At 40.5% G+C, this 27161-nt stretch overlaps 1 protein-coding gene across 2 annotated transcripts in view; it reads right to left on the bottom strand.

Annotated features, from left to right (window-relative positions):
• The window catches only part of NEK10 (NIMA related kinase 10), a 171286-nt gene that overhangs the window by 115188 nt on the left and 28937 nt on the right, over positions 1–27161 (bottom strand). For both annotated transcript variants that reach the window (XM_043540909.1, XM_043540908.1), the window contains exons 8-22: positions 25146–25224; positions 24673–24740; positions 23253–23332; positions 20449–20535; positions 18475–18699; positions 17510–17649; positions 16310–16371; positions 11153–11230; positions 7881–7945; positions 6206–6308; positions 5967–6095; positions 5190–5327; positions 4158–4203; positions 3370–3491; positions 3074–3176 (exon numbers count right to left, since the gene is read on the bottom strand). In XM_043540909.1, coding sequence (XP_043396844.1) covers positions 3074–3176; positions 3370–3491; positions 4158–4203; positions 5190–5327; positions 5967–6095; positions 6206–6308; positions 7881–7945; positions 11153–11230; positions 16310–16371; positions 17510–17649; positions 18475–18699; positions 20449–20535; positions 23253–23332; positions 24673–24740; positions 25146–25224 — 1525 coding nt within the window. The remainder of the gene's footprint in view (positions 1–3073; positions 3177–3369; positions 3492–4157; positions 4204–5189; positions 5328–5966; positions 6096–6205; positions 6309–7880; positions 7946–11152; positions 11231–16309; positions 16372–17509; positions 17650–18474; positions 18700–20448; positions 20536–23252; positions 23333–24672; positions 24741–25145; positions 25225–27161) is intronic.

The raw sequence follows: 27161 nt of genomic DNA, 5'->3' as shown, positions 1-27161 counted from the left end.
TTTTTAATTGATTTCTGTTTAATAAATTGTATTTGCTTTGAACTGCATGTAATTATCAGTGGGTCAGGGAAGCATCCAGTGCAGATAGAGCACCCCAGAGTGGGGACACCCTAGCCCCTGCCCTAAGTGACCATAACAAGGTTAGGAATTGAGCCCCCCAGGAATCCTGGGCCCAGCCTTGTTGGGTTTACGAGGACTCTGCCACACTGGAGAGTGGAAGGGGAGCCCCTGAGGTCAGGCAGGCCTCTGGGAAAAGGAAGTGGGAGTGAGGACTCAGATCCTTTCGCTAGCCCACTTCACCAGGGTAGTATATAAACCAGGAAAGTTCCCCACAATAGTGGGAGCATTCCCCTGCTTACAAAACCACTAGAGGATGTACCCTTATTATTCATTAATCCAACCGTCACCTCCGTGGCAGCCCCATGGGAGAGTTACTCTAGTTTTAGACAAGGATAACTTTCACTTACCTCCCCAGGTTGAGGGTTTGAAAGACAAAAGAACATGGAATTGTTCTTCTTTGGTGTTGCTCTACAACTTGACACCATTGAGCTGTGGTTGAGTGTTGGTTAAATTCATGGAGCAGAACCTTTTCGTTTTATTTATGTTTACATTTATAATATCTAAATAGTTCAAATCTGCTGAAGAGCCGGGATTTATGACTTTCCAGGACTTGTGCATGTATTTTCAACTTACATCAGGCCCTATGTATCTACCTTTATATGGAGACATTATACTTGGTCAGATAAATAATACACCTCCTCCACAAATACCTATTATGCTGTAGAATATAATTACCAAAACTATAAATAATCCAATCCTTGGTCTGTATGGATTGTATGAGTTACTGCAAGATGCTATGTCAATTCACAGATAGAGAATGTTTTAACTATTGCTAGGAGGAAAGGAATGGAACTCTATTACCGTTAAGATTATGAGACAACAATTTCAGTGATATTCAAAAATAATAGAGAAAAGGCCATCATGTCCCCTCCCACCACTGCATATATGTAGTGCAACATATTATTATTTTATACACTAGGTAAAATAACACGGGGTTCAAATATGCAATAACCAATCACAATAGAGAGGGTTAAGGACAGAGTTTCAGTAACTCCAATTTTCCTGTCAGAATTCTACTGTTCCTCAAGTACAATTTTGGGCATATGTTTTAAAGTTGCTTTGCATTTTTCTATATAAACAAGTAGGTAGGCTGAAAGACAAAGCAGTAAACTCAAGGCAAGACTGCCTCTCAGTGGTAGTATGCTTTTACACACTATGACTACATGTCAATATTTTTGTTAGAAAATATTCTGAATGTGTAGTTTCATAATTCAGAGGTAAAGCACCATTAAATCATCTTCTTTTAAAATGACACAATTATTAGGAATCAATACTTTTTAGTACATTAGATTTAATACCAATCAAGGAACTCTCCTCTGCATATTATTTGACATAACTGACTCCTGCTAGAAAATTACAGTATTCTAATATTACTACGTTTTTATCTACTACAGTAGAATGGTTGGTTGGGGTGTGTGTGTGTGTGTGTTTAAACAAGGGAGGTTGACTTTTGTAGCCAGGTTTACTGTCGCTATTCTCTGTTACTCAGAATCTATATTTGGTTTTGCATCTTAAGCAATAAAAATAATGTAGCAGTCCATTTGCTATTATGAATCTGTATTTAAAAAAAATAGAGGACTCTGAAGTGCCTGGTAGGCCAGCTGAATGTTCCACGTTGCATTTCAGTTCAGTCAGAGAAGAACCTGCATTAAAACCCTGCAGTTCTTTGGAATATTTTTCATGCTCAGAGGCTGCTTTCAAATCCAATCATAAAACCCTACCTGTGACGGGTTTCCTTCTGACCACTTTGGGGAGACTGGAGAGATGCATGCCAGCCATATACAGCACTAGACACAGGCCTTGAGACCATTGCTCCTTGTTCTGTCATCTGCCACCACTCAGAACAGCCTAGCTCCATCCTCTTTGGAACCCCCCTTCAGGTAGTTGAAGGCTATCAAATCCCCCCTCACTCCTCTGCATACTAAATAAGACCAGTTCCCTCAGCCTCTCCTGGTAAGTCATGTGCCCCAGTCCCTTAATCATTTTCCTGGCCCTCTGCTGGACTCTCTCCAATTTGCCTACATCCTTTCTGTAGTGGGTGTGTGGGTGCCCAAAACTGGACACAATATTCCAGATGTGGTCTCACCAGGGCCGAATAGAGGGGAATAATCACTTTCCTCGATCTGCTGGCAATGCTCCTACTAATCGAGTCCAATATGCCGTTAGCCTTCTTGGCAACAAGGGCACACTCTTGACTCATATCCACCACCTCCCTAGATAACCCATTCCAGTGCTTCACCACCCTCCTAGTGAAAAAGTTTTTCCTAATATCCAACCTAAACCTACCCCACTGCAACTTGAGACCATTACTCCTTGTTCTATCATCTGGTACCACTGAGAACAGTCTAGATCAATCCTCTTTGGAACCCCCTTTCTGGTAGTTGAAAGCAGCTATCAAATCCCCCCTCATTCTTTTCTTCTGCAGACTAAATAATCCCAGTTCCCTCAGCCTCTCCTCATAAGTCATGTGCTTCAGCGCCCAATCATATTTGTTGCCCTCCGCTGGACTCTTTCCAACTTTTCCACATCCTTCTTGTAGTGTGGGGCCCAAAACTGGACACAGAACTCCAGATGACGCCTCACCAATGCCGAATAGAGGGGAATGATCACGTCCCTCGATCTGCTGGCAAATCTCCTACTTATACAGCCCCAAATGCCATTAGCCTTCTTGGCAACAAGGGCACACTGTTGACTCATATCCAGCTTCTCATCCACTGTAACCCCTAGGCCCTTTTCTGGAGAACTGCTGCCTAGCCACTCGATCCCTAGTCTGTAGCAGTGCATGGGATTCTTCCTTCCTAAGTGCAGGACTCTGCACTTGTCCTTGTTGAACCCCATTAGATTTCTTTTGGCCCATTCCTCTAATTTGCCTACTCTTGAAGTTTGGTGAACAAGGCTGGTGAACAAGGTGAACTGGGCTAAAACCCACTGTGGCCACAGAAATTCCACTTACTAACTGTTACTTTGTCTTTATCCCCCAGCATGATATTGTTTGGAGTGAGATCTCTATGGACAATCCTCTTCTCCTTATGCAGGTAACGAAGAGCTAGACACAGCTTCAAAACAAAAAGACACATAAAGAATTTTAACTGCAACCCAAATAAAATCACATAAAATTATGTTCACATTTTATGACATTTAGTGCTTCGGCACTGTAAGTATTATTTTATAAATTTATTAGTCCAACATATACAAATGACTCTACAAATTTCATAAAGAAAGGTTACAAATTAAAATGCAGGTCCTTACTTGTATAAATATATTCCATACTCTATCTTCTGTAAACTGTTGTTGCTTTTCCTTCAAAGAATGAAAGTGTTCTCCCAGCGGTGCCCCTTCTATGAGCTCCATTACTATGTACAGCCTGTCATCTATGCACAACAAAAGGAAATGGCAATCCCAAAAGAATATTACATTCATATATCCAGCATATCCACAGAAAACATGATCTTAGTCAAAATATACATATATGATTGTTAGTTTATTACTCTGCTTAAATTATTTGTATGTGCAAATATATTTTAATGACTACTCTTGTTCTTGTCATTCAAATGCGTTCTTCAGAATCACATCTGCTGCAACACCTACAAGAAATTAGATCGCTAATAACAACAGCCAGGGAGGACAGCTGCCTATAGTGCATGCATACAAAAAGGGGGAGGGGGATGGAATGAATAATTCACATATCAGTCACCACCCTGTATCATGATATCTCTTTCCCCAGCATCTGAATTTTGTTTTTCAGACTGTAAATTCTTTAGAGCAAGGCGTGTCTTATATGTTTGGACAGGGCCTAGCACATTATGGTGCTACTGCAATGTAAATAATAGCTATTGTTATTTACAGTCTGCTGCAGCCAATATTTAAACCAACACTTAGGTCTAAATCTGTTGGAGCTATAATGCTATTCTTAAGAGAAAATTAGTTCCTACTGTTCAAGTTGGATAGGATCTTTCCTGGATCTACTAAGTACTTTTATTATGCTATTATTTCTTCATGACAAACAACATGGTTTTAGTCGCTAAGTTTTTACTTACTTTCCAGGAAGGTTCTGTAATATCGTACAACATTGGGATGAGAAAGCTACAATACGAAAAAAAATAGACAGTTGGAATTAATGTTAGATTGAGGGCACAATATTGATAACATCAATCTATAAATTGAGCAGAATAGCAATAGTTTTAGACAAATATTATAAAAGTTTCCGAAACTTGTATTCTAAAAAATTTCTGGATTTCAGAGGGTTGTAACTAATTCTGTCTGATAAATGTGCCCTTGCCTTATATGGGGCATAGCAGACAGGATTTCCTCCCGCCATTTGAACAGATGGCATAAGGACTCCCTAATTGCAGTCACTCTAGGAGCTGACAGGGTAGGCTGAGCCATTGTTGCCCCTTCTCCCAATTTCAAACTTGGAGGGAAGGTATATTTCCAAAAAAATGGTGTTGAAGATTACTCTCCTTCCCCAGCAAAACCACGAAGTGGGAGACCAAACAAGATGATTCTGACTTAACCCCTAACAGTGGAAGGAATGGAGCAAAGAAATAGTGGGGCAAAGCTAGTAAGCCTGCACAAAGTCCCCTTTGCTTCAGCAGACAACCCTAAATACGATTTGCATTCAATATTGTTTTTAATTTAAAAATCACACTTTGAGAACTTGAAAGTCACAGCAGTGACTTTTTCGGACTAAAATCTGACGATTTCAAAGCCATGAAAACTTAATATGGAATAGAAACACTGACCAACTTTTCATTAGGCTGTTGCTAACAGATTATTCTTTATTAAAGGAATTTTTTAAAATTGTTGAATACATCAGCTAACAATCTCAGAGTTTCCAAGTAACAAAAAGGTCTTGTTTACAGTGCTGCTAATACTGAAATGTTTGCAATGTTTGGAGTGGTGTAGATGGGCCACTGGCATTTTTTATATTGTGTTGATCAGACTAAAACCACCACCAGCAGCTGGCAGCCTATATACAGTAGGGCTCCCAAAAACATAGTTAGGCTGCTGATAGTAATGGTGAGAAATTTTTAGAAAATGTCCCCTAGTGAAGGGTTTATGACACTTACCTGTTCTTTAATGATTGTTAATTCAGAGACAATGTTCTTTACACTGCTGTCTCTGTCTTTTTTGTCCTTTCCAAATGCTGGATTATGTAAATTGACTTCTTTCATTGCTAGTAGATTTTGGCCACTATGTTTTCTAACCTACAGGGGAAAAACCGTGTAAAAATTAACAAAAAAGGATGGGTGCAGAAAGGACATTAATCATATACATGTGGTGAGTTAACTGAGTCTAAATCTCTCTCTTCAATTCAGTTGCATCTGATGAAGGGGGTTTTAGCCCACGAAAGCTTATGCCCAAATACACTGGTTAGTCTCTAAGGTGCCACAAGGACTCCTCGTTGTTTTTGCTGATACATACTAACACGGCTACCACTCTGAAACCTTAAATTCTAAAGTAATTATTCTTTCTGTAGTTAGTGTGATATCAGCTGAAAAGTGTTGGAGACCAATGATGCATTTAGCAGTGTCCTGCAGGGTTTGCTTAGACGTTTTAAAGAACTTCATAGATGCTCTGTGTGGGGCTTTGCAGAAACAGTGGTGTGAATCCCTTCAGATTATACAGATTTGTCACACTTTCTAGCAGACAGAACTGCTGTCTGTGAAAAGTAGTACAAAGAAAAAAGAGTAGTAATAAAGATCACTGTTGTTCTGAGAAACATATTGGCCATTTTTACAGGCACAAATGGTGTCAGACAGATTCACAATAAACCTAAAAAATGGTGGAAAAAACAGAGAAATGTCAACAGAAAATTGTTAGTTAATATCAAAAAGCAAGTTTACCTTATAAACACTTCCAAAAGCTCCACTGCCAAGATGATCTAAAATCGCATAATTGCCTATGTATTTTGATGGTGCTTTATTCTGATTAATGCTTTCAATACTTTCAGCAATTTGCTTGAGTTCCTCCTCCTAATGATAACATTTAAAAAATATGCAATTTTGATGATTTACATGTACAGCAAACTGAAAATAATAGTTATTTATTAACATGATGAAAAAATTGGAAACTTTGTGCTTACCAGTAATGAATTTAGCTTTGATACCAGCTCTTCATAAGCACTGATATTACGAACATAATGTCCAATATCAATGAAGTTCTCAAACAAATCAGTCGGGAAGAGTCTAAAAACATTTAACATTTTTATAAATTTAGGGAGTGTTCATAACAGATTACACACTGTGAAGACTTTTTTAACTAATGTATTGCTACTCCTTATTTTATAACCTTCTAAATAATTATTATTTTTGACCAGCCATTCAAATGTTCCTAATCACAAATAGTCACCATGTGGGACTACAGGGAACTTCCAAAGGTCCCAGCTGGGATTGGGACACCATTTTGCTGCCCACTGCATAAACACAGATCCTACTCCATTGAAAGGTGGAGATTCACTGAAGGCAATGGAGCTCCCCTTGGATGCAATGGTGTATCTATGCAATTCTGTATAGGTTCTTATATTGCCCCATCACTGTATTATCTCTGCAACTTCCAGTAGAGCATTCAGTGATGTGACTAATACCTGTTTATGGGTAGGATTGGGGCTATAATCCTTTTCCCACGGTTTCAATCAAAAAGACACAAAACAGACAAAGGGTAGGGAACGGATTTACAACACACAAGCCAATTAAAATAGTGAAGAATTGGCAAAGCCTCATTAGTTACATGTTTGGTTGGTGTTTTGTTTCCTTTTTTCAACAGGAGCTACAGGTAGGGTGAGGAATGGCAGGAATGGAAATTAGGAACTGTAAAGGAGTTGCAAAACGAAGGATGAGGAAATGGCACAATCACAACTCGAGCCCTAGTAGTACCGTACAATCTTTATAGGCTGGAGCCCTTCCAGGAAAAGGAAAACTGGTTAGGTCAGCTTTATTAAAATAAAAGTAAGATGAAAGGTGTGTGTGTATGTTTATAATTCTATCAGTTTAAGTCTTTTGATAACAAGTGATGGATAGGTAAGAACTACCAAAAGTTACAGCCAATTTGCAGTTTGATTGTCATTCTTATTTCACAGTTAGGCATCTGGTTACACATGAACTTCATATTCTAACCTTCTGTTAAAACTCTGGCAACACATTTCTAGTAGAGATGGTTATTGGTGGCAGACATTTTTCTTCATGTAGGGTCACATATCCCAACACCCAGCCCAAGTAAACAGTCTTGATGTAGGATCAGTTCTCAAAAGGGGTGGGTAAAGAAAGAATCCACTCCTCCCCAACTGCTCATATCTGGTACTGTAGTTCTGAGGTTCCATGTTGCTTCTCATGCAGCTACGCTAATCTTCTGGGAAAAGGCTGATGGACCTACACAATGGCAGATGCAACAGTCCTAACTTCACTCTACCTCCAGCTTGCTCCAAAGCTTGCTACATGGAAACACAAGAGCAGCCTCTATAGGGCTGGATTCTGTTGAGTTCAGTAGAGTTCCTATGAGGCAGGCCCCCTCCACTAACTCTCTAAATCCTGCCTCATACAGCAGTACTGCAAACGGTTCAACTGCAGGCACAGCCAGTCATTTGCGGCTGTGGAGAAGAGTGGAGGATATGCACTCTTAGATTTTGTTTGTTTGTTTTTTCTTGTTCTCTGGAAATCAATTACTACATTTGAAAACTGAGCATGACATTAATTGAGAATTTACCTGAATGATGGTTTGTAAGTGCTACAAATGCAGTCCCATGTAGCATTTTATTACCATACCTTTTAAAGAGATGTCTATTTCTTTCCATACTGAAGAGAAACCGCAAGGCTCTGAAAGCATAACACTGGGGTGAGAGAAATGCTTCAATTAATAACAAATTATGTACAAATTAAAACGCTGTTCATAAAACAGCAAGGACCCTAAACATATTTTTTTAACCTTCATATTTAAGTAACTAAGTAGGCCAGGCTATCAGCATGGTAATCATCCTCAATAAACCAAAAATAAACATTTCTACACTTTAGTCACAAGCCATCTGCTTCAGTGCATGCTGTATTTCCAATGTGGGCAGGCCCTTTTAAAAAAAAAACTACGGATCAGCATAGCTACATTAGACACCGAATAATTTTATTTCTGTACTGCTGAAGTCTTTGAGCCACATTCTGCTCGATGATTCCAGTGTAGTCCAATGGAAGTCAATGGGGTTACACTTAGGTAACAGGGAGCAGAATTTGGCCCTTTTTTCTGGAAAATGAAGTGTAGAGCCCTAAAAATGTCAACAGGAGACAAAAACAAAAACAAACAAACAAAAAGCCCTAAGTCTACAAGAATCTGAAGATCAGCCACAAGAATACACTTGATCTAGTTTTCAAAAAATTATCCAGATAGCTGAGTTTCTATATAATCACTATTAGAGAAAATAAACATTAAAAAAATAATCATGACAGCCATGGGTGAAATTAGAGTCTCTTAGTTAATACAGAGATTTTTAGGTAACTCATCTTGAGTTCTCTCCAACTATATCCATCTATCCAAGCCAATGCAAAAACTAGCTAACCAAACAAAGATGGCTGCAATGTGTAAGCCAAAGGAAAATGAGTTACCAAGACTCTAAAAGAGTGGAAACAATAATATAGATCTAAATAATATTCAAACTGTTAGATTACATTCGTGACTAAAAATCCTATTATGGGTCCAATCCAGTGGTCCTTACTCAGACGGTAGGAGTTTTGCTGGAGTAATGACTGCAAAACAATGAAGGAGATAAAAGCTAACCACTATTTTTGAAGGAAGCAGGACATCAGTCACCAATACTGCTAGGAAACAGTCTTCTTTAAAGAGAATTGTTTTTTCTTATTCCAAAATAATTGCCCTTTGAACACAGGATAAACATCCGGTGTTGTCGTTCCAATATTCTTCTGAGACCGACACAGTCAGAGGGGTCTGTCAGTGTGGAATAACTTGCAGGATTGGAGCCATAGTTATTACTTTGAAGGTTCCCCTTTTTAGTGACTGTGCCTAGTCCCTAATGTAGGAAGGAATCAGGGTTATATGACTGAAACACAGGACTAAAAATTAAGAGATCTGTCCTCTGTTCACAGCTCTCCCTCAGACAGTCAGTTACCTCCCTATTCATCTATTTCCTACCTGTAAAATGAGAATTTTACTTTCCTTCCTCACAGCAATATTCTGAGCTTAACACTTTTATGTCTGTAAAAAGCTTCAGATTTAAGGGCAGCATATTCTTTACATGCTGAATGAATGGGGAAATAATGATTGTGATATCATAACTACTCCCCAAATAATGAATTGTGATTCCTAAAGAAATAGAAAGAATGAAGAGACTGATTAGCAAGACAAAGATACTGGGCCAAATTGTAAGAAATAAACCCACGAAATTCATAAAATTCACAGGTTTCAGAGTAACAGCCGTGTTAGTCTGTATTCGTAAAAAGAAAAGGAGTACTTGTGGCACCTTAGAGACTAACCAGTTTATTTGAGCATGAGCTTTTAGCATCCGATGAAGTGAGCTGTAGCTCACGAAAGCTCATGCTCAAATAAACTGGTTAGTCTCTAAGGTGCCACAAGTACTCCTTTTCTTTTTATAAAATTCACAAATATCCTAGAAATCAATAATTATGAGAAAGGAACTATAGAAAAGCAGCATGAGATGTTAAACATGGTTTGGATTAAAGATAGATTTCTTATCATTTTCCTGGATGTGGTGGGATTTCTGTTAAGCGTATCAGCAATGTCATAATAAAACCTTTGTTACTAATAACTGATGTCACCTTATATTTAAACCATACTACATTCACTCATGATCTATTGTAAAATATAATCTCTTGTAACTTTATGCTGAAGTACTAAATTGGAGTTAACAACACACTTGGTAAATTAATCTAATTAAAAATATGTATATATTTGAAGCTACTGTTAAACAGATGCCTAACTGCATTAAATTAGTTTCATAAAACGATTATATAAATTTACTCCCTCTTTAATTTCCTTCAAAGGATAATGTTACAAAAAGTTTTAAATTAATTTAAGTATTATAAAAAAAACTTTAGTGCAGATGATAGGCACTAGCTAACATTTGAGATTGCAGTCTGATCTGTTAATCCATAAAGAGAGCATGCAGCATACATCAGCAGTGCAAGATCCCCAAAACACTTCTCCAGTGTGTCTCAAGCCTGATCTGGAAGGACTACTGTGGTAAAAGGCAATAAGAATGGCCATCTTTCCCTCTCTACTAAGAGTGCCCATTAGGTGACAGTTATGGTGATGATTTTAGTGACATGGACAGCTACTCAATAGAAATCAGAAAGATACCAAACTCATTTCTCAGACGCCACAGAATAGCTGTCAGATAGTTAACAACTACTATACTGGTCACTACCAACCTGGGTTGACTCTAACCAATAAATTTACATAAAATTTCATAACAAACACAGAAGCCATCCGATCTTTAGCAAACAAAGATTGATCATCCTGCATTTAATTTACATTACTTTATGTTATGTTTTGCTATGCTTTATTTAATAATCACAGTGAGGTGCTCCAACCCAAAAGAAATGAAGTCAAAAGGCGCGCAGTGTAGCCGCTGTTTGTCGGCTCTCCTGCCGACAAAAAACTTCCACCCCCAGTGAGCGGTGGTAGCGTTGTCGGCAGGAGAGCGCTCCTGCTGACAAAGCACTGTTAGCACTGGCGCCTATCATTGACAAAACTTTTGTCTTTCGGGGGTTTGGGGGGGTTAACACCTCTGAACGACAAAAGTTTTGTCTTTCACTTGCCAGTGTAGACATAGCCTAAATATCCATGTTCTCCTATGTTACATAGGGTACAAGAAGCATAAAGTGTTTTATAGCAGAACAACACACACAAGGTCATGATTTGACTTTTACTTTCCTGTGGTGTAGCAATCTGCCATTCGTTTCATGTATTTTTTAATAAAGTGGTTAATAAAGTTGCTACTGTATATTAAAATACCAAAAATCATAAGATAAATTTCCAAAGACTGTGTAAAGCTTTCAGCATGAAAGAGAATTACCTGTAATAAATTAGCTTTTACTGCATTCCTTTGTTTGTCTGGTAAAATCAGTTTTGCTATTGTATATACCCCATTTTCCTGGAAAAGAAACATAAAGGAAAGTCATCAATGTTAGTGCTGCTTTAGGACAGAAAGTGCAAACAACATTAAATGTTACTTCATGTAAACAATTCAGAAGTTAATGTCAATTTGAAAAGTTCTTAGCCATCTATTATACACTAAGTTTTAAGGTAGTATCAGTGAAATGTGCACAAGTGCAAAACCATCATTACATTCACTGTAAACTGATCCTGCACTTGAACCTTTGCAGATGGACCTTGAAGCCGTGTTGAGCTCCACTGAAGTCAAAAGGATTGCACCACTGGAGCTGCCATCATCCACTGTACATTTTGGAATGTCATGATCAGAGATTTATGCACCAAAAAAGCCCTGAACTAGAATAAAACCCTATGTGATCGTTTTGGATATATGCAGTGATGAGCTGCCAAAATGTTAACAACGGGTTCCCTCCTTACCCCATGAAGGGGTCGTTGCCCACCCCCGCCCCCCAGGACTCCTGCCGCATCCAACCCCCCCCCGCATTCCTTGACGGCCCCCCCCAAGACCCCTGCCCCATCCACCCCGCTCCCCTGTCCCCTGACTGCCCCCAGAACTGGGCAGGAGGGTCTCATGGGCCACCGTAGTGGGTGCCCACCCCACCCCTAAGAGCCAGAGGCACTTGCCGGGGGGCAAGGTGGGGAGTCCCAGCGGTGCTTACCTGGGGCAGGAAGCATCCGGCAGGTCCCTCTGGCTCCTAGGGGCAGGGGAGTGTAGCTAGGGGGGGAGCAGGGGGAGCGACCGCTCCCCCCACTGATCACATCAAAAGTGGCGCCTTAGGTGCCGACTCCCTGGATGCTCCGGGGCTGGAGCATCCATGGGGAAAATTGGCAGCTCCCCACCCCGCGCCTGGCCCCAGCTCACCTCCGCTTCGCCTCCTCCCCTGAACGCACCGCCCCGCTCTGCTTCTCCGCGCACCCCTCCCCCCCGGCTTCCCGCGAATCAGCTGTTCGGCGGGAAGCCGGGTAGGGCTGAGAAGCAGGCCACGGCTTCACACTCAGGCCGAGGGTGGCAGAGGTGAGCTGGGGCAGGGAGTGGTTCCCCTGCGCGCCCTCCCCTCCCTGGGTTACCTGCTGCGGTGCGGGCAGCCCTCCTCGCGCCCCGCCCCCCGTCCGAGCTCACCTCCGCTCCGCCTCCCTGGGCCTGAGCGGGAAGCCGCCGCTTGCTTCTCAGCCTGCCCTGGCTTCCCGCTTGAACAGCTGATTCGTGGGAAGTGGGGGCGGGGCAGAGAAGCAGAGCGGGGCGGCACATTCAGGGGAGGAGGCAGAAGTGAGCTGGGGCTGGGGCGGGGAGCTGCCAGTGGGTTCTCTGCACCCACCAAATTTTCCCTTTGGGTGCTCCAGGGCTGGAGCACCTGTAGAGTCGGCACCTAAGGCACCACTTTTGGCCGGTTCAATTTAGAAGCCCAACCGGTTCTAAAAGGGCTTCTAAATTTAACCACTGGTTTTAGTGAACTGGTGCGAACCGGCTCCAGCTCACCACTGGATATATGTCTATGTCCGAAAATCATGTTGCAGTTCAGTAAAAAAAAACTAACAACAAAAAGAGATGTACTGTTTTTAACATTTAATCTGACTTAAATATAAAAACAAAAAAAATAGATTCCACTTAAGATAACGTGAGTTTCAGATAAAAATGGTTCCCTAAACCTATATGGTTTCTGTAATTCTAGTGTTTACAGTGGCAGATTAATTTACTGGCCCAGAGAGCTTATATCCCGGGGCCCTGCCCAATTTGGGGTCCCCCGCAGGAGTGCTAAAACCTGGATAGAAGTGAATGGGCCACCGATGCCAAAACTATGACTCCACACCCTGCTTCTATTCTTCCCCTGAGGCCCCGATCCCCACTCCTCCTCTTCCCCCTGGGGCCCCACCCCCTGGCCAGGCCAGAAGCCAGAGCCGGGCCATGGTAAGAGCCACCATGTGAGCCCTAGGTGCTGCTGGGAGCCCTGAACCCTCCAGCTGCCAGGGGCACACCACCCAGGGCAGGTGGAGAGTCCAGGGCTCATCACAATGGCCCGGACTCCCTGGGCAGCCCTGGCTCTGGCTTCTAGCCTGGCTGGGGGCAGGGCCTTGGAGGGGGGTGAGGAAGAGCAGGGTGTGGGGTCCCATAGCAATGGGTTGTGGGAGGCCTAAAACCTCTTTGTGCCCAGGGTCCCAATAAATCTTCATCTGCCTCTGAGTGCTTAAGTTATACAAGGAGTTAATTTTTTCCACTCCTCTTCTTGCCAATTGGCACCTAAAATATTCCAACACCCTGTGCCTATTCTATCTAAGAACTTTCCTTCCCTTTACTCCAGCAGTTCTCAAACTGTGGGTCAGGACCCCAAAGTGGGTTGAAACCCCGTTTTAATGAGGTTGCAAGGGCTGGCGTTAGACTGGCTGCGACACAGGCCTGAAGCTGAAGCCCGAGCCCCACAGCCCAGGCCCAAAGCTGGAGCTCCACGCCCAGGCCCAAAGCCAAAGCCCAAGCACCCAGGCCTGAAGCCCGAGCCCCACCACCTGGGCCCAAAGCTGAAGCCCGAGCCCCAGCACCTGGGCCTGAAGCCTGAGCCCGAAGCCCGAGCCCCACCGCCTGGGCCTGAAGCTGAAGCCCGAGCCCCACCGCCTGGGCCTGAAGCTGAAGCCCGAGCCCCACCGCCCATGCACAAAGCTGAACCGAGCCCCACCGCCCGTGCACAAAGCTGAAGCCCGAGCCCCACCACCCGGGCACAAAGCTGAAGCCCGAGCCCCACCACCCGGGCACAAAGCTGAAGCCCGAGCCCCACCACCCAGGCACAAAGCTGAAGCCCGAGCCCCACCACCCGGGCACAAAGCTGAAGCCCGAGCCCCACCACCCGGGCACAAAGCTGAAGCCTGAGCCCCACTACCCAGGGCCAAAGCCCAAGCCCCACCGCCCAGGGCTCAGGCTTTGGCTTCAGCTTGGGGTGGCAGGGCTCAGGTTACAAGCTCCATGCTTTGGGACGAAGCTCTTGGGCTTTGGCTTTGGGGCAGCGAGGCTTGGGCAGACTCATGCTTTGGTCTCCCCTCCTGGGGTCGTGTAATAATTTTTGTTGTCAGAAGGGGGTTGCAATGCAATGAAATTTGAGAACCCCTGCTCTATTCCCTTTAGCTATGACTCTGGGTTTAAAAGGAATGTACTGATGATTTCACTCATGTATCATTTATGGTCTTGACTTAAAATTTAGTATATAATAGATGGCTATGAATTTTTTATTTGGCGTTAATTACTGAGTTGGAGCATCTTGGGGTGTACATAAGATCCATACAAGAGTCCACTAATTAAAACCATTTTAGAACTATAAATTCTAGCCAATTAAAATGATGTCACTTGTTAAAATCCACAAGCCCAGCGACGAAATGCCAGAGTGTTCATGAGCCTTAGAATTTATGTTTGTCAATCAATTCCACGAAAAAAATTTTCTATCCTGAATATGTCAAAAAGAAGGAAACAGATTTATGAGTTGACAGTTGTTAACCAAAAGAAACTCATATCTGAGCAATGCTACTTATACTCTAAAATATAGTAATATTGGCCATACTGCCCAGCCAGTTTTTAATGAGCTCATATAAAATTAATTATATGATAGTGACTAATAAGAGTTAATAAGCCAAATGTCTACAAATAGGCATTTTGCATCCTTGTTCAATACTGGTAACCACACTAGCAACAAAGTAGGGTCCCTTCATAAGGTATTATCCTGCTCCTGAGAGTTTTGCACTTGACTTCAGCAGAAGCAGACCCATAATATTTAAGTGGATGGCATGCACATCAGTGTGCCCTGTCCAGCACTTTGAGACCTATGGATGAAAAGCACTATATAACATCTAGGTATTGTTATCCCCCAAGAAGGTATAGCCTGCCAGTTATGGGCACGTCCAAGCTAGTATGTATCCTGAAGTCAGCAACACACACTTGCTGGGGCCATATATTTAGGGTGACGATACGTCCCGTTTTGGCCGGGACAGTCCCTTTTTTAAGCCCTGTCCAGTCTGTCCTGACTTTTTTTTTCAAAAAGGAGGCATTTGTTCCATTTGCCCTTGCTGACTTGATCAGTTGGCAAGTGCAAACAGGACAAATGTCCACTTTTGTCAAAAAAGTGGGGTGCGGTTTGGAGGGGGCAAGTGGAGATGCCAGCCCCCCGCAGGTTTCCAGCAACCAGGCAACAGCCTCATGCGGGGCGGGGAGGAGGAGGAGGAGGGCTCCAGTGACCAGGCAACAGCATGGGGGGTGAGGGGGGAGCGCCTTGGGTGAGCAGCTGAGGGTGTCCCATTTTCTCCTTGGGAAATATAGTCACCCTACAAATACTGTACTACTTTCATAAGGGCAATAAGCTATACATTGTGGCTGCATGCCTTTGGTTGTCCTCCCCTGCAACTGCAGGCCAGGGTGACTTCTAAGCTGGATAAGCTGCTTTATTCCCACCTCCACATGACTCCCTTGGACAAAATCAGGAATTTGCAAAAGGTGAATGTAATAAAGTGGCTTGCCCTGTGGGCTGGAGAGCCTGAGGCTAAGTCAACTCTGATTACTGAATGAGACCCACCTAAGGAGAATTAGGCAATTCCCTATACATAGCAGAAGGTGGCTGCATTAAGAAGGGGAAGCCCAGGGAGCTGCAGCTATACTGGTGGACGCTTCTGGGCCAAAAAGGCTCCTGCAGGACGTGAGTTTGGTGAATAAAGCTCAGTGTGACTAGGAGGCTGCTGTAGGGGTGGGAAACCTTGCATGTGTTTGGGACTATACATCAGAGCCCCAGTGACGGAGACCTTGGAGGACTGGCTGGGAGATCATACCAGGATGGAAGAAGAGCTCTAGGGGTGAAAGACAATGCCAGAGGTTATGGGCCTATTACTGTGAGGTTCTGGGGCCTGTGAGGTACAAGAGGTCAGACTAGATGATCATGATGGCCCCGCCTGGCTTTACTGTCTATGAGTTTACGAGAGTTATAAACCACCAGTAAAAATGCACAAGGAGACACAAGTAAATAAACCAGAGATATGAAAGTGATACCAGTGATACACTTAAATGCCTTACCTTAACTGAATAAAGTCTTCCTACCTGTACTACTTGGTGAGCATTAGTGTCATTGAGCACTAGTTCTGTAATTGCAGCACAACACGCTAGAATGAAAAGTCATATATAAATATTCAGGGCCAGATTCACAAAGGTACTTAGGTGCCTAAAGACGCAGATAGGTGCTTCACAGGATTTACAAAAGTACTAAGCAAATTAGGTGCCTACCTCCCACTGATTTACACTAGGAATATTAAGGAAGCAGTCATAAAAAGTACACCAGAAATATGTTCCAGACAGACTCTGATGTTAAGTGCATGCTATTTCTTTGAGAGGACCGTGATACTGAGACCTACTAAGCAATGTCACCTCAGCACTACTGGGATCTGAGAGTGAAACTGAACGTCTAAACGAGTTCTAATGTATTATCCTTAGGATAAGCACATTATGAGTAGGCTTGGCAGAACTCAATTTGTATTTAATAATTTTGACAGATATTATCAATGTTTATTTTAAGCATTTTTAAAATTTATATCAATTTAAATTGTCACAGTTGTGTAAAATTATGGGTTTTAAACATTTTTTCAGTTTTTAGCTATTTACATTTTCATAGCTGCAGGAATCATGGGGGAAGGGTCACAAATGTGGGGGGAGTCAGACAATTATTTAATGACAGTAGATGTTGAGATTTTAAAAGTTAAACCTTTATAACAGTTAAAACACAAATTGTCAACATGACATCAAAATATACAACATATATATCTTTAAATCAAACTCTAATAAGTTCTCAAGCAGCATTTTTCTTACTTTGCTTATCTGTAAATTTTGATTATTATTGATGGAAATACGTGTTGTCAGTTTGTGTACGTATGGTGGAATCGATATTTACCAACATTTCCGGATAAAAATCGAATCCTTTCAAGGCTATTTATGAGTGATCTGGTACACTGAAGTTGGATATGATGTAAAACTTTAATAACTGAATTAAAATTTTCTTGAGTTAAAGCAGGAGTTTAAAACAGAAACACCAGTTGAGCTCCTGAATACTTCTTCCTTCATTTTGTGATGAAAAATACATTGATATTGCACATCTAAAAAAACACCACAGCTGACCTGATTCTCCCCCTCTGCAGAGTGAGTGTAAAACGATACCATTCTGATCTGATAACATTGTGCCCCACTTGCACAGGTATAAATAACTATACAAAGTGCAAAGCTGTGGAATATCAGGCCCAATATACATACCTGCTTGAAGGGAGAAAGTATTTTCTTGTATTTCTTGAGGACTTAAATCTTCTGACAAACAAAGCTGTTGGATTCTCCCTGCTGCATTTGCACTAGATAAACTCCCAACAGAAGAATGATCAGAAACTAGATTTCTATCTCTGAAAAACAAATCACAGCGTAAAATAAATATTTAATAAATATCTGTGTTAGTCATTTCTGAAATTTGCCTGGATTCCTATTTCTGCCTCTATTCTCTATATCTACATACATTCCACAATGAAAAATTTAAAAAGCATGTACAAATTTCAAATTAACATCAAAAGCATCAGATATAAACCACACAGTAAATGGGTAAACAGTTTAGCCCCCTTTATAGTTTCAAATAAGACATTGTTGGGAAGAGTTTAAACTGTAACCTAAATTTACTAAAGCAAGTACTGATTTAGGGTGCCCAACTACAAATATTTTAATGGGGCCTGATTTTTAGAGGATTTTCTGAAAATTAGGCCCCTTGAAAATAGCTTAACTTGGGCATCCACAAACTCAGGTATCCAAAATCATTAGTCACTGTTGAAAATTTAGGCCCATGGTCTTATCACTAGACTAAAAATTTAAGATACCATAAAAAATTCATAAATCCAAATAACGAAATAGATGTCCCTTTCTACCTGCCTAATCAACATGGAAATTATATGGACACTAACTATATATTTTATCTCTATTTAATTGATTTAACACAGCAAAGCCATGTTATACTTTTGAAAAGCATACTATATTTGAAAAAAATACTCTTTATAGTCATTAATGTTTGAACTATCCACCTGAATTTCTTGTAATTTCTGCAGTACGCAAGGTCTGCAAATACCGTCAGAAGCAGAGGATGAAAGCTTTTTTTACACATTGGTATATGGTCAAATGGTTGTGTGATAACCTTAAAATATGAAGCAAATTCATTGACAATTATAATGATCCTGAAGACCTACCCCTGTAATATATGAAGGAGTTGCTTGATACCGCCCCAAATACGGATTTCCACACTAGTCTCAGGGTCTTCACAAATCTGTACCAGAATCCAAACTACACTCCACAAAAGCTTGAGATGATCTGAATGGAGCAAACTGAGCAGGACAGGAACTCCTTCATACAGTTTCACTTGCTCTTTGACTTGTGATTCAGCACAGAGGAGGCGTAGCAGCTCTGCGGTCAGCCTAGAAAGAGATCAGCAACAAATTATAACCATACCATACAGTTCACCTGTGTTAAATCACCCAGACAGTTAGTTATTATTGCAATTCCTATTACACTCTTGTTACTTAGTGCTATTGTATATACAAAGATGCCCAAGTAATCTATAATACATTTTCTGTTAAGTTACATTCAATAAAGTGTCATATTTTATTCACCCATTAAAATGGCCCTAAATTTTATTAAATGAAGCCTGTCACATTTTTGGTGTGCAGTAATTCATAACACTAATAAGTTTGTATCACTTTCCCGCACTGTATTATCTGTGTCTGTTCAAACATGTCTGTAAGCCTCTCTGAATTCACTTCAGATGGGGCTCTGAAATCAAAGATGGTGCTATAGGGCACTTAGCATGAAGCAATTCATACTCCAGACCCTGTGACACTGCAGCTAATACAGTATACGCAGCCCATGTTTTAGGGGTCCCTGCAGTTGCAGGGCTGGCAGCACCAGCCCTTTGCATTATTGTGTTAATATTCATCGAAGCTTGACTGTGGTTCCATCGATAATGCTTTCCAGGTGAACTCGTCAACCACTGCTGTTGTTTTTTTTGAATTCCTTCTTTGTTTTTAAATGGATTACAAGTAGTGGTGGGTGAACTTCAGAAGGTTCATAGGTTATGGTAGAATAACCTATGGTAGAATGTGGATCTTATGTTCACAGAATTGGCTGGAAATGTCACAAGAAAAAGTTCTCACAAGATTTCCATTACTTCCTCCCTCCACAATATAGCTAGAGAGACCACAAGAAAAGGGTATCTCACTGTGTTTTGGCTCTTCTACTTCCATCTGGAATCACAAAGCGCTGAAGTGTATAAAAATGAAAACCCATATTTTGAACCTTCAAACTTAGCTAATTTTTCAACTTCAATTACTTCTTCCCTCAATTTGAAACTTAAGACTACTGTAGTCACATAGCAATATTCAGCAGAGAATCTTTTCTGTTATGGTCACTCCTTTTTCTTTTTTTTTTTCATAATGAAGTAGTATTTTTTTTTAAAGTTAACCAGAACTTTTTTCAAATATGCCAGAAGATTCAGTTTGTTCCTGTTATTTGGTTTCCCTGTCCCTAATTATAAGTTAAATAAGCAATAAAACCTCTGTTTTAAAATGTATGATATTCTTTGGTGACTGGAATGGAATCACGTTTGAGAGAGTGTTTTTGTCTTCTTGATGTTTTGTACTTAATACCCATAGACCACTTTACCACCAGTTTCTTTCAAATATGGACTTATCAGCCCAAATCGTCAAGTCCAACTGAGCTGTGATGACTTTAATGTAGGTGGGAATATTTTTGAGCACCTCTGATCCACAAGACTGTTGGGATCTGAACCAGTCCCAGATATAAACTAAGACAGTCTCAAGGCTGCTGTAATTTATGCCAGGTTATAATGGCCCCCAAGTGAAATACCACAGTCCAGCATGCTCTTGTGGTCTAGTGGCCAGGGAATTCTCAGTTATCCTTTAGGGCAGCTTTACAGTCCATTTATGCTGAATTGTAGGCTAGGATGTAACCTATCCATGGGAAGAAAGACAATTAACATGTACTAGATAACCACCAAAGAACATTTTACTGCATCAATATCTGATTTTAAATGCCACAGCTTTGAAACTTTACTACTCTAATTAAATAAATGCAGTATGTCTGTATATCAAAATAAATTTTAAAACAGAAAAGTATTTAACATAATTAGTCTATAAATAAGGTCCTACCTTTTAGATAGCAAGTCATATTCATGTAATATCACCAGCAAGTGTTCTACAATGGCGAGCTCACTGATCTTCTCCCTACATTCTGGGCTACAAATGGAAAAATTTTGGATATTTATATAAAATAAAATTATATGAAAAACAAGTGTTATTTCTATTTAACTTCATCATCCATTGCTTTGGCTCACTGTCTTTCCTTATGGCTCAAGTATTGATGTGATATTGTATATGAAGGTTTAAAAATACAAAAATAAGTTGGTTCCACACTGAAACTGCAAAAGTTTACTCTTATTTTTTTATAATACAGATTGTTTTAGTGAAACATTAACATGGTAAATGAGGAAAAAAGGTTAAATATTTAATATGCTTAGAAAACTAACTTTGAAAAAACTAACTACAAAAGCTGAGGTTTAATTTTTTATTATGCAAATATGTCTTCATATTTTTATTATATTCTATTACTATTTTGCTTATCCCATGTAAGTGTAAATAAAAGTAGTTTATATGAGGAATACTCATTGGAAGCTGCAACTTACAAGTGAATAACTGAATTTACAGGGCATCATAATCACCAAATTCTTTAACTCTAGAAGATTATAATAATCTATGCCCTGATTCGAGAAAGTATCCATATTCAGAACAACACTTAAATATATGCTTAAGTCTCACTGACTTTTTGCTTAAAGTTAAGAACTTACTTCTCTCCTGACAGTGCCCTAATTTGAAATAACTGCTTACCCATTATATAGGATGTTCTTTTCAGATAAAATTAAGAATCCTTAAAAATCATTTAAAAGAGAGTATTAAAGAGTACTCAAGTGAGGGAAAATCAGTTTTAAATTACTACAAGGAAAAGAAAAACATTCAAATGTACTAAAAGAAGCAGAGTTAACTGAAAGTGGCCTAATTATTCTGACAAAGATAACAGCAATTTTGGAGAGATGCTGAAGACAATAATGGATTTAAGAAAAGCATAGATTATAAATTCAGCCCTTATCTTCACTAGTAGGGATTTGAATAAGCATTCTTCTGATTTGAGAGTGGATTTTACATTTAAGTGATGTCAACACTAGCACTTATGTTGGCAAAACTTTTGTCGCTAAGGGGTGTGAAAAAACCAGCATAAGCGCTCATATGCACAGCGCTATGTCAGTGGGAGAAGCTCTTCTGCCAACATAGCTACCACCACTCGTTGAGCTGGTTTTATTATGTCAACAGGAGAGCTCTCTTCCTGTCAGCCTAATGTGGCTACACGAATGCTCTTACAGCGGCACAGTTGTATAGGTACAGCTGTGCCACTGTAAGCTTGTAAGTGTAGACATGGCCTAAGTAAACCGGAGAACTTACGTGTTCTTTTGGGGGTGAAAAAAACTGGTCTTTACAGGTGTGATTTGTTCAATGGTATTTGAAAACGAACAACCTTTCGACATCAGGTTAAAGATATTCAGGCAAGATAAACTTATTTCACTCCTAGTGTAAAATTAAATGGAAGACCAAAATCCTGATCCTGCAAAGGCTTATACATGTACTTTTCAAACTGTGAGCAGTCCCACTGGCTTCGATGTAAAGTTAAAATGTAATGCTGGTAAACCAAGTGCCAGCTCTGACCAACGCTGTAGGCATTAGATATGAACTGACAAACTCATAGCAGCAGAGCAGACCAGTTGACTTATGTGTTAGTGTTGCTCAAAATAGGTATTAGTCTTATAAGACTATTTAGTGTTTAGACTCTACGGAATATTTGTAAATTGCTGCATGCATTTATCTTATTTGTAATTTCTGTATTCAATGCTATAAAGGAAATATATAAGTTTTGCTTTAGGACTTTGAAAATGTTTGCTCTAAACATATGAAATCCGATGGGAAGAGTGTTTCTCCCGCCCATCCAGAAGAACAATCAAAATTAATTGGGCTTGAATAGGGACTGGGAGTGGCTGGCTCATTACAAAAGCAGCTTTGCCTCTCCTGGAATTGACACCTCCTCATCTATTATTGGGAGTGGACTGCATCCACCCTGATTGAATTGGCCCTGACAACACTGGTTGTCCACTTGTGAGGTAACTCCCTTCCCTTCATGTGTCATTATATAATGCCTGCATCTGTAATTTTCACTCCATGCATCTGAAGAAGTGGTGTTTTACCAATGAAAGCTTGTGCCCAAATAAATCTGTTAGACTTTAAGGTGTCACCAGACTCCTTGTCACTACAGCTCTGTCACTCTTAGAATTTAGATTGTAACTCACTTGGGCGTATTTGTTTGCTTACTTTAACCTGTAAATAACTCTCGTTTATTTTTCCTAATTACTAAACCTTTAGATGGTTTATTATGGGATTGGCTACAAGTGTTGTCTTTAGTGTCAAATCTAGGGTACCAATTGCTCTGGGGTAAGTGACTGGAAGCAACCTGAATATTTCATGTTTTCTTGGCGAAAGTGACTGTTCATCACTAAGTCCTGCTTCCATAGGTAACAAGATAGACTGGAGAGTCTAAGGGGACTGTCTGTGACTCCATGGTAAGACTTGTTACCATGATCTAGGAGTTCATATTTGTCATTGGCTTGGTGAAATCTAGTTATAGAATTTACCACCTGTTTTGGGTGTATGCCCTGTTTTTGACAATCTACCCTGAGGTAGGCACTCACGGTTGTGAGCCACTCCAGACAGACTAACATAAGCATATGCATACGTCTCTTCAGGACAGAGACTTTAGCTTGTACAGTAACACTTATCCCCCAGTAAATGTCAGCTTCAATATTTTGGCAAGAGCTGAGATTAATTGCAAACAACAATTACTAAAATGAACTTACCTTTCTGCTAAGCTAGTAAGAGCAAGGAGTGCGCCCAACAGCACATTACTGTCTCTGGCTCCTAGCAAATTTACTAAAGTCTGGAAAATTAGAGATTTAAAAAGATAAATCTATATAAATGATGTGTTTTTCAATTAGGACCCTAAACATCCATATTTGTTCAGTAAAATTTAAATGCTATTAAAATAAATAAATATACAAATCTAACAAAGACACTAAATCAACACAGAATGCATGACTAGCCTTAGAGATTTCAAATAAATATATCAGAAAAGCATTTTGGTCTTTTCCATACTTGCCAAGTTTTAAGGACAGGAAAGCGTGTTTCTCCTCCAATAGTCAACACAGTATCTGAAACAACTCAAGCAGGATAAAGCATCCGTCCTACTTAAAGTACTAAGGGTGGCATCTGCTGCTGCAAGACACTGAGAACCCTGAACTTAGGTCCTACCAAGTAAAAAGTTTTTTAGTTTATATTTAAAATAATTATGTTTGTAATTTTAAGGCCTCACATGTATTCTGTTAATAACTCATATCTTAAAGTGATGTATGTATTTAATATTTTTATAAATGCAGTTGTGGTTTTCTAAAATATAACCAGTTTTCCATTTTTACTTGTTGTAAGCTTGGCCTACTTCACGGTCTGCTTTTTTCTCTCCTGAACCATCTGATGTAAATAAAATTGGCTTCATTTTGCAGCAGCAAACTTATACCATGAACCTCTAGTTGCACTAGTACTGATCTCAACTGTTTCTAATTTTGGACCCAAATCTACAAACAGATCCACTAAATGCACATCCCTGCCATCATGGTGAGCCCAAATGAGGTCAATAGTTTTCCCACACACATCTGTGGGAGGGTATGTCTATACTGCAATTAAAAATCCGCAGGTTGCCTGTGCCAACTGACTCAGGCTTGTGGGGCTTGGGCTAAGGGTCTGTTTAATTGCAGTGTAGATGTTTGGGCTCAGGCTGGAGCCCAGGCCCTAGGGCCCTGTGACATGGGAGAGTTCCAGAATTTGTGCTGCAACCTGAGACATACCCTTAGAGACCCAACTGTAGGATCAAGACTTTTGTTTACAGCAGATATTTCAAGACTATTTATACCTTAATAATATATAGTTTAACAAAGTAAATTTGATGTTGCCTTTATAGGAACAAGCTTTACCAAAATGTTTAAAGGGCTAAATTAACTCAATGAAATGATCTACAATTTGTGCATAAGGCCAACACAAACATCTCAGCAGCTGACATAAAAAGAGACAGTTCAGATGATCTTAGCCCAGACTGACAAGTCAAAGAACTGATGTTAGCTTATATTACAATCATTTGGAAAATGGAGGGAGTTTGATCCCAACTTGATCAATTTGGGAAGCATAAATCATTCACACAGGTAGCTGATTGTGATTTAAACCACTTACTTTATGTGCTCCACTGCCTATAACCCATTCTCTTTGATCTTTAACAGCAGAGAGTTTTTGAAAAATATCTGTGAAATGAAGGAAATCACATAAACCGAGTGTCTCAAATTTAAGATTTTTCATTTTGTTAATAGAGTAATAAAATAACAGGTCTAAAACATTGACTTACACTCTGAAATTGCGTATGTTCTTGACATGACAATTTATGTTATTCAATATTTTAATGTACAAAGAAGTGTCAATTTCTTCAGAAGCAATATTACAGATGTACAAGAGTAAGATCTGCTAATGCGCTGTGCTTTCGTCTACTCAAGTACTGTTCTCTTTTGCGTGACCATGACTGGAAAGTGTCCAGCAACACCACAATTGCTAAACCATTTGCAAATATTTTAAGCATCCCTAAGTCTGTCATATCAACTTTTCTCCTCATCCATATTAAGGTTATAAGTACATATGTCAGTTACAACACTCACAAGTCATGTTGACCAATTTGTCTACATTATGCTGCTCTTCTCCATATCCAAGATATCCATTTGCCACTGTTTCCATATACTGTAAGTGGGACAAAATACAATGTTAACATATATACAGTAGAACCTCTATTTTACAAACTAATTGGGGATTGACGAGTTCATATATGGAAAAGTTCATAAAATTTAACATCTCAAAATTACAGTTGGTAGGGTGCATACGTCACAGTATGCTGCAATCTATCACTTTTTCTTGTCCTTCAAACTACTGCAAAATGATTTGCAATGAACTGAAGGCATCTGAATGTGAAAGGATGCCAACTTGTTCTTCATCAATATTACTTTCATTATGTGATTTTTATTTTTCCATAGAGACAAATGGTTTGTATAACTGGTCATTTGTAAGATTGGTGTTTGTAAAATGGAGGTTCTACTGTATAGATTTGAAAGTGCTATTCACAAGCATTGCCTTTAGGTGGTGCACCAGATTCACAATAGACTATAAACTGCTACGACTGCAGGACACTACAGCAGTGCTTCTCATCCAGGGGTACATGTACCACTGGCCCTGGGGGTAAACACAGATCTTCCAGGGAAAAACACTAGCAAAGTCAGTACAAACTAAAATTTCATACAGACAATGACTTGTTTATACTGTTCTATATACTTATTCACTGAAATATAAGTACAATATTTATATTCCAATTGGTTTATTTTATAATTATATGGTAAAAATGAGACAGTACGTAATTTTTCAGTGTTGGCGTGCTGTGACACTTTTTTATGTCTGATTTTGTAAGCAAGTAGTTTTTAAGTGAAGTGAACCCTGGGGGAACACAAGACAAATCAGACTCCCGAAAGTGGTACAGTAGCCTGGAAAGGTTGAGAGCCACCGCACTACACCATTAGGAAGAGATATTACACTCTCCACAGTTATGGTAGAAACTAGTTTTTTCCATTACAAGTCTGATTATAATAGTCATTGCTAATTAACAATACCTACCTGAGTTAATTGCCCTCTTCCTGTTTACTACTTTATGACAAAAGAGAGCTCAGTCAATGCTCTAGAGGTTCTGCACTAGTTTTTAAAATATATTCATAAATAAACAGACCCATCAGTTACTGAATTAACTGTTCAAATAATCCAGCAATAACCTAACAGGAATTAATTAATCTCCTCTCCAGAATCCCACACCATCACTACCCAGCCCTACCCATCACCCATCTCCTATCTCCTTAGGTGCAAAGGACAAAAGACGGACGGTGTAGCAGGGACATCAGAACAGGATCCCGTCCACTTTTTGCCCCCGCCTCTCCTCTTCTCCCCAAGGCCCTGCCCCCTGGCCAGGCAAGCAGCTGGATCCTGGCCTGGGTAAGAGCGGCCCAGGGAGCCCAGGCAGCTGTGGGTGGCCCTTACTATGGCCTGGCTGAGACTCTTCAGCCCCCAAGGACCCGCCCCCATGCCAGGCCAGAAGCCGGAATCGAGTCAGAGTCAGAGCCACACAGACAGCTCTGGGGATCTGCGGACCCTCCATCTGTCCTGGGCCGGGGGGCCGGGAGGCAGGGGTAGAGGCCAGGGGCTGCTCTTGGGCCCCCCCAACCTCCGGCTCCAGCTTCTGGCTTGGCCAGGGAGCGGGGCCTCGGGGAAGAGGAAGGGCAGGGCCACCGAGTGGACAGGACCTTGTGCCTCCCCACCACACTTTTAGGAAGAATCCGTCGTCCCTGCTATATAGTACAAGCTGAAGATTAACAAACTTTGGCTGTTATGTACCAAGAAGAGAAGAAAGTTCCAAAGGCACCTTACTATATCAGAGGTGATTATTCGAAAATCTTGAAGTATAGTTAAAGTTCTACAGTAAGTTTAGGAACTGCATATTTGAAAACTGTACTACACACCATACATAATCAAACACTGCAACAGAAGTACTCTTTTATAAGGATAAAATTCACCTCAGTACAGAAGGCCTCACAAAACCCCTGCATCACTTAAACATTAGCCTGGCAGACAGTGGGATCTCT

Source organism: Chelonia mydas, chromosome 2 (genome assembly GCF_015237465.2).
Source record: "Chelonia mydas isolate rCheMyd1 chromosome 2, rCheMyd1.pri.v2, whole genome shotgun sequence".
In the NCBI taxonomy this organism is placed as follows: domain Eukaryota; kingdom Metazoa; phylum Chordata; order Testudines; family Cheloniidae; genus Chelonia; species Chelonia mydas.
The sequence above is the reverse complement of the archived record's forward strand: the minus strand, read 5'-3'. Positions and strand labels throughout refer to the sequence as shown.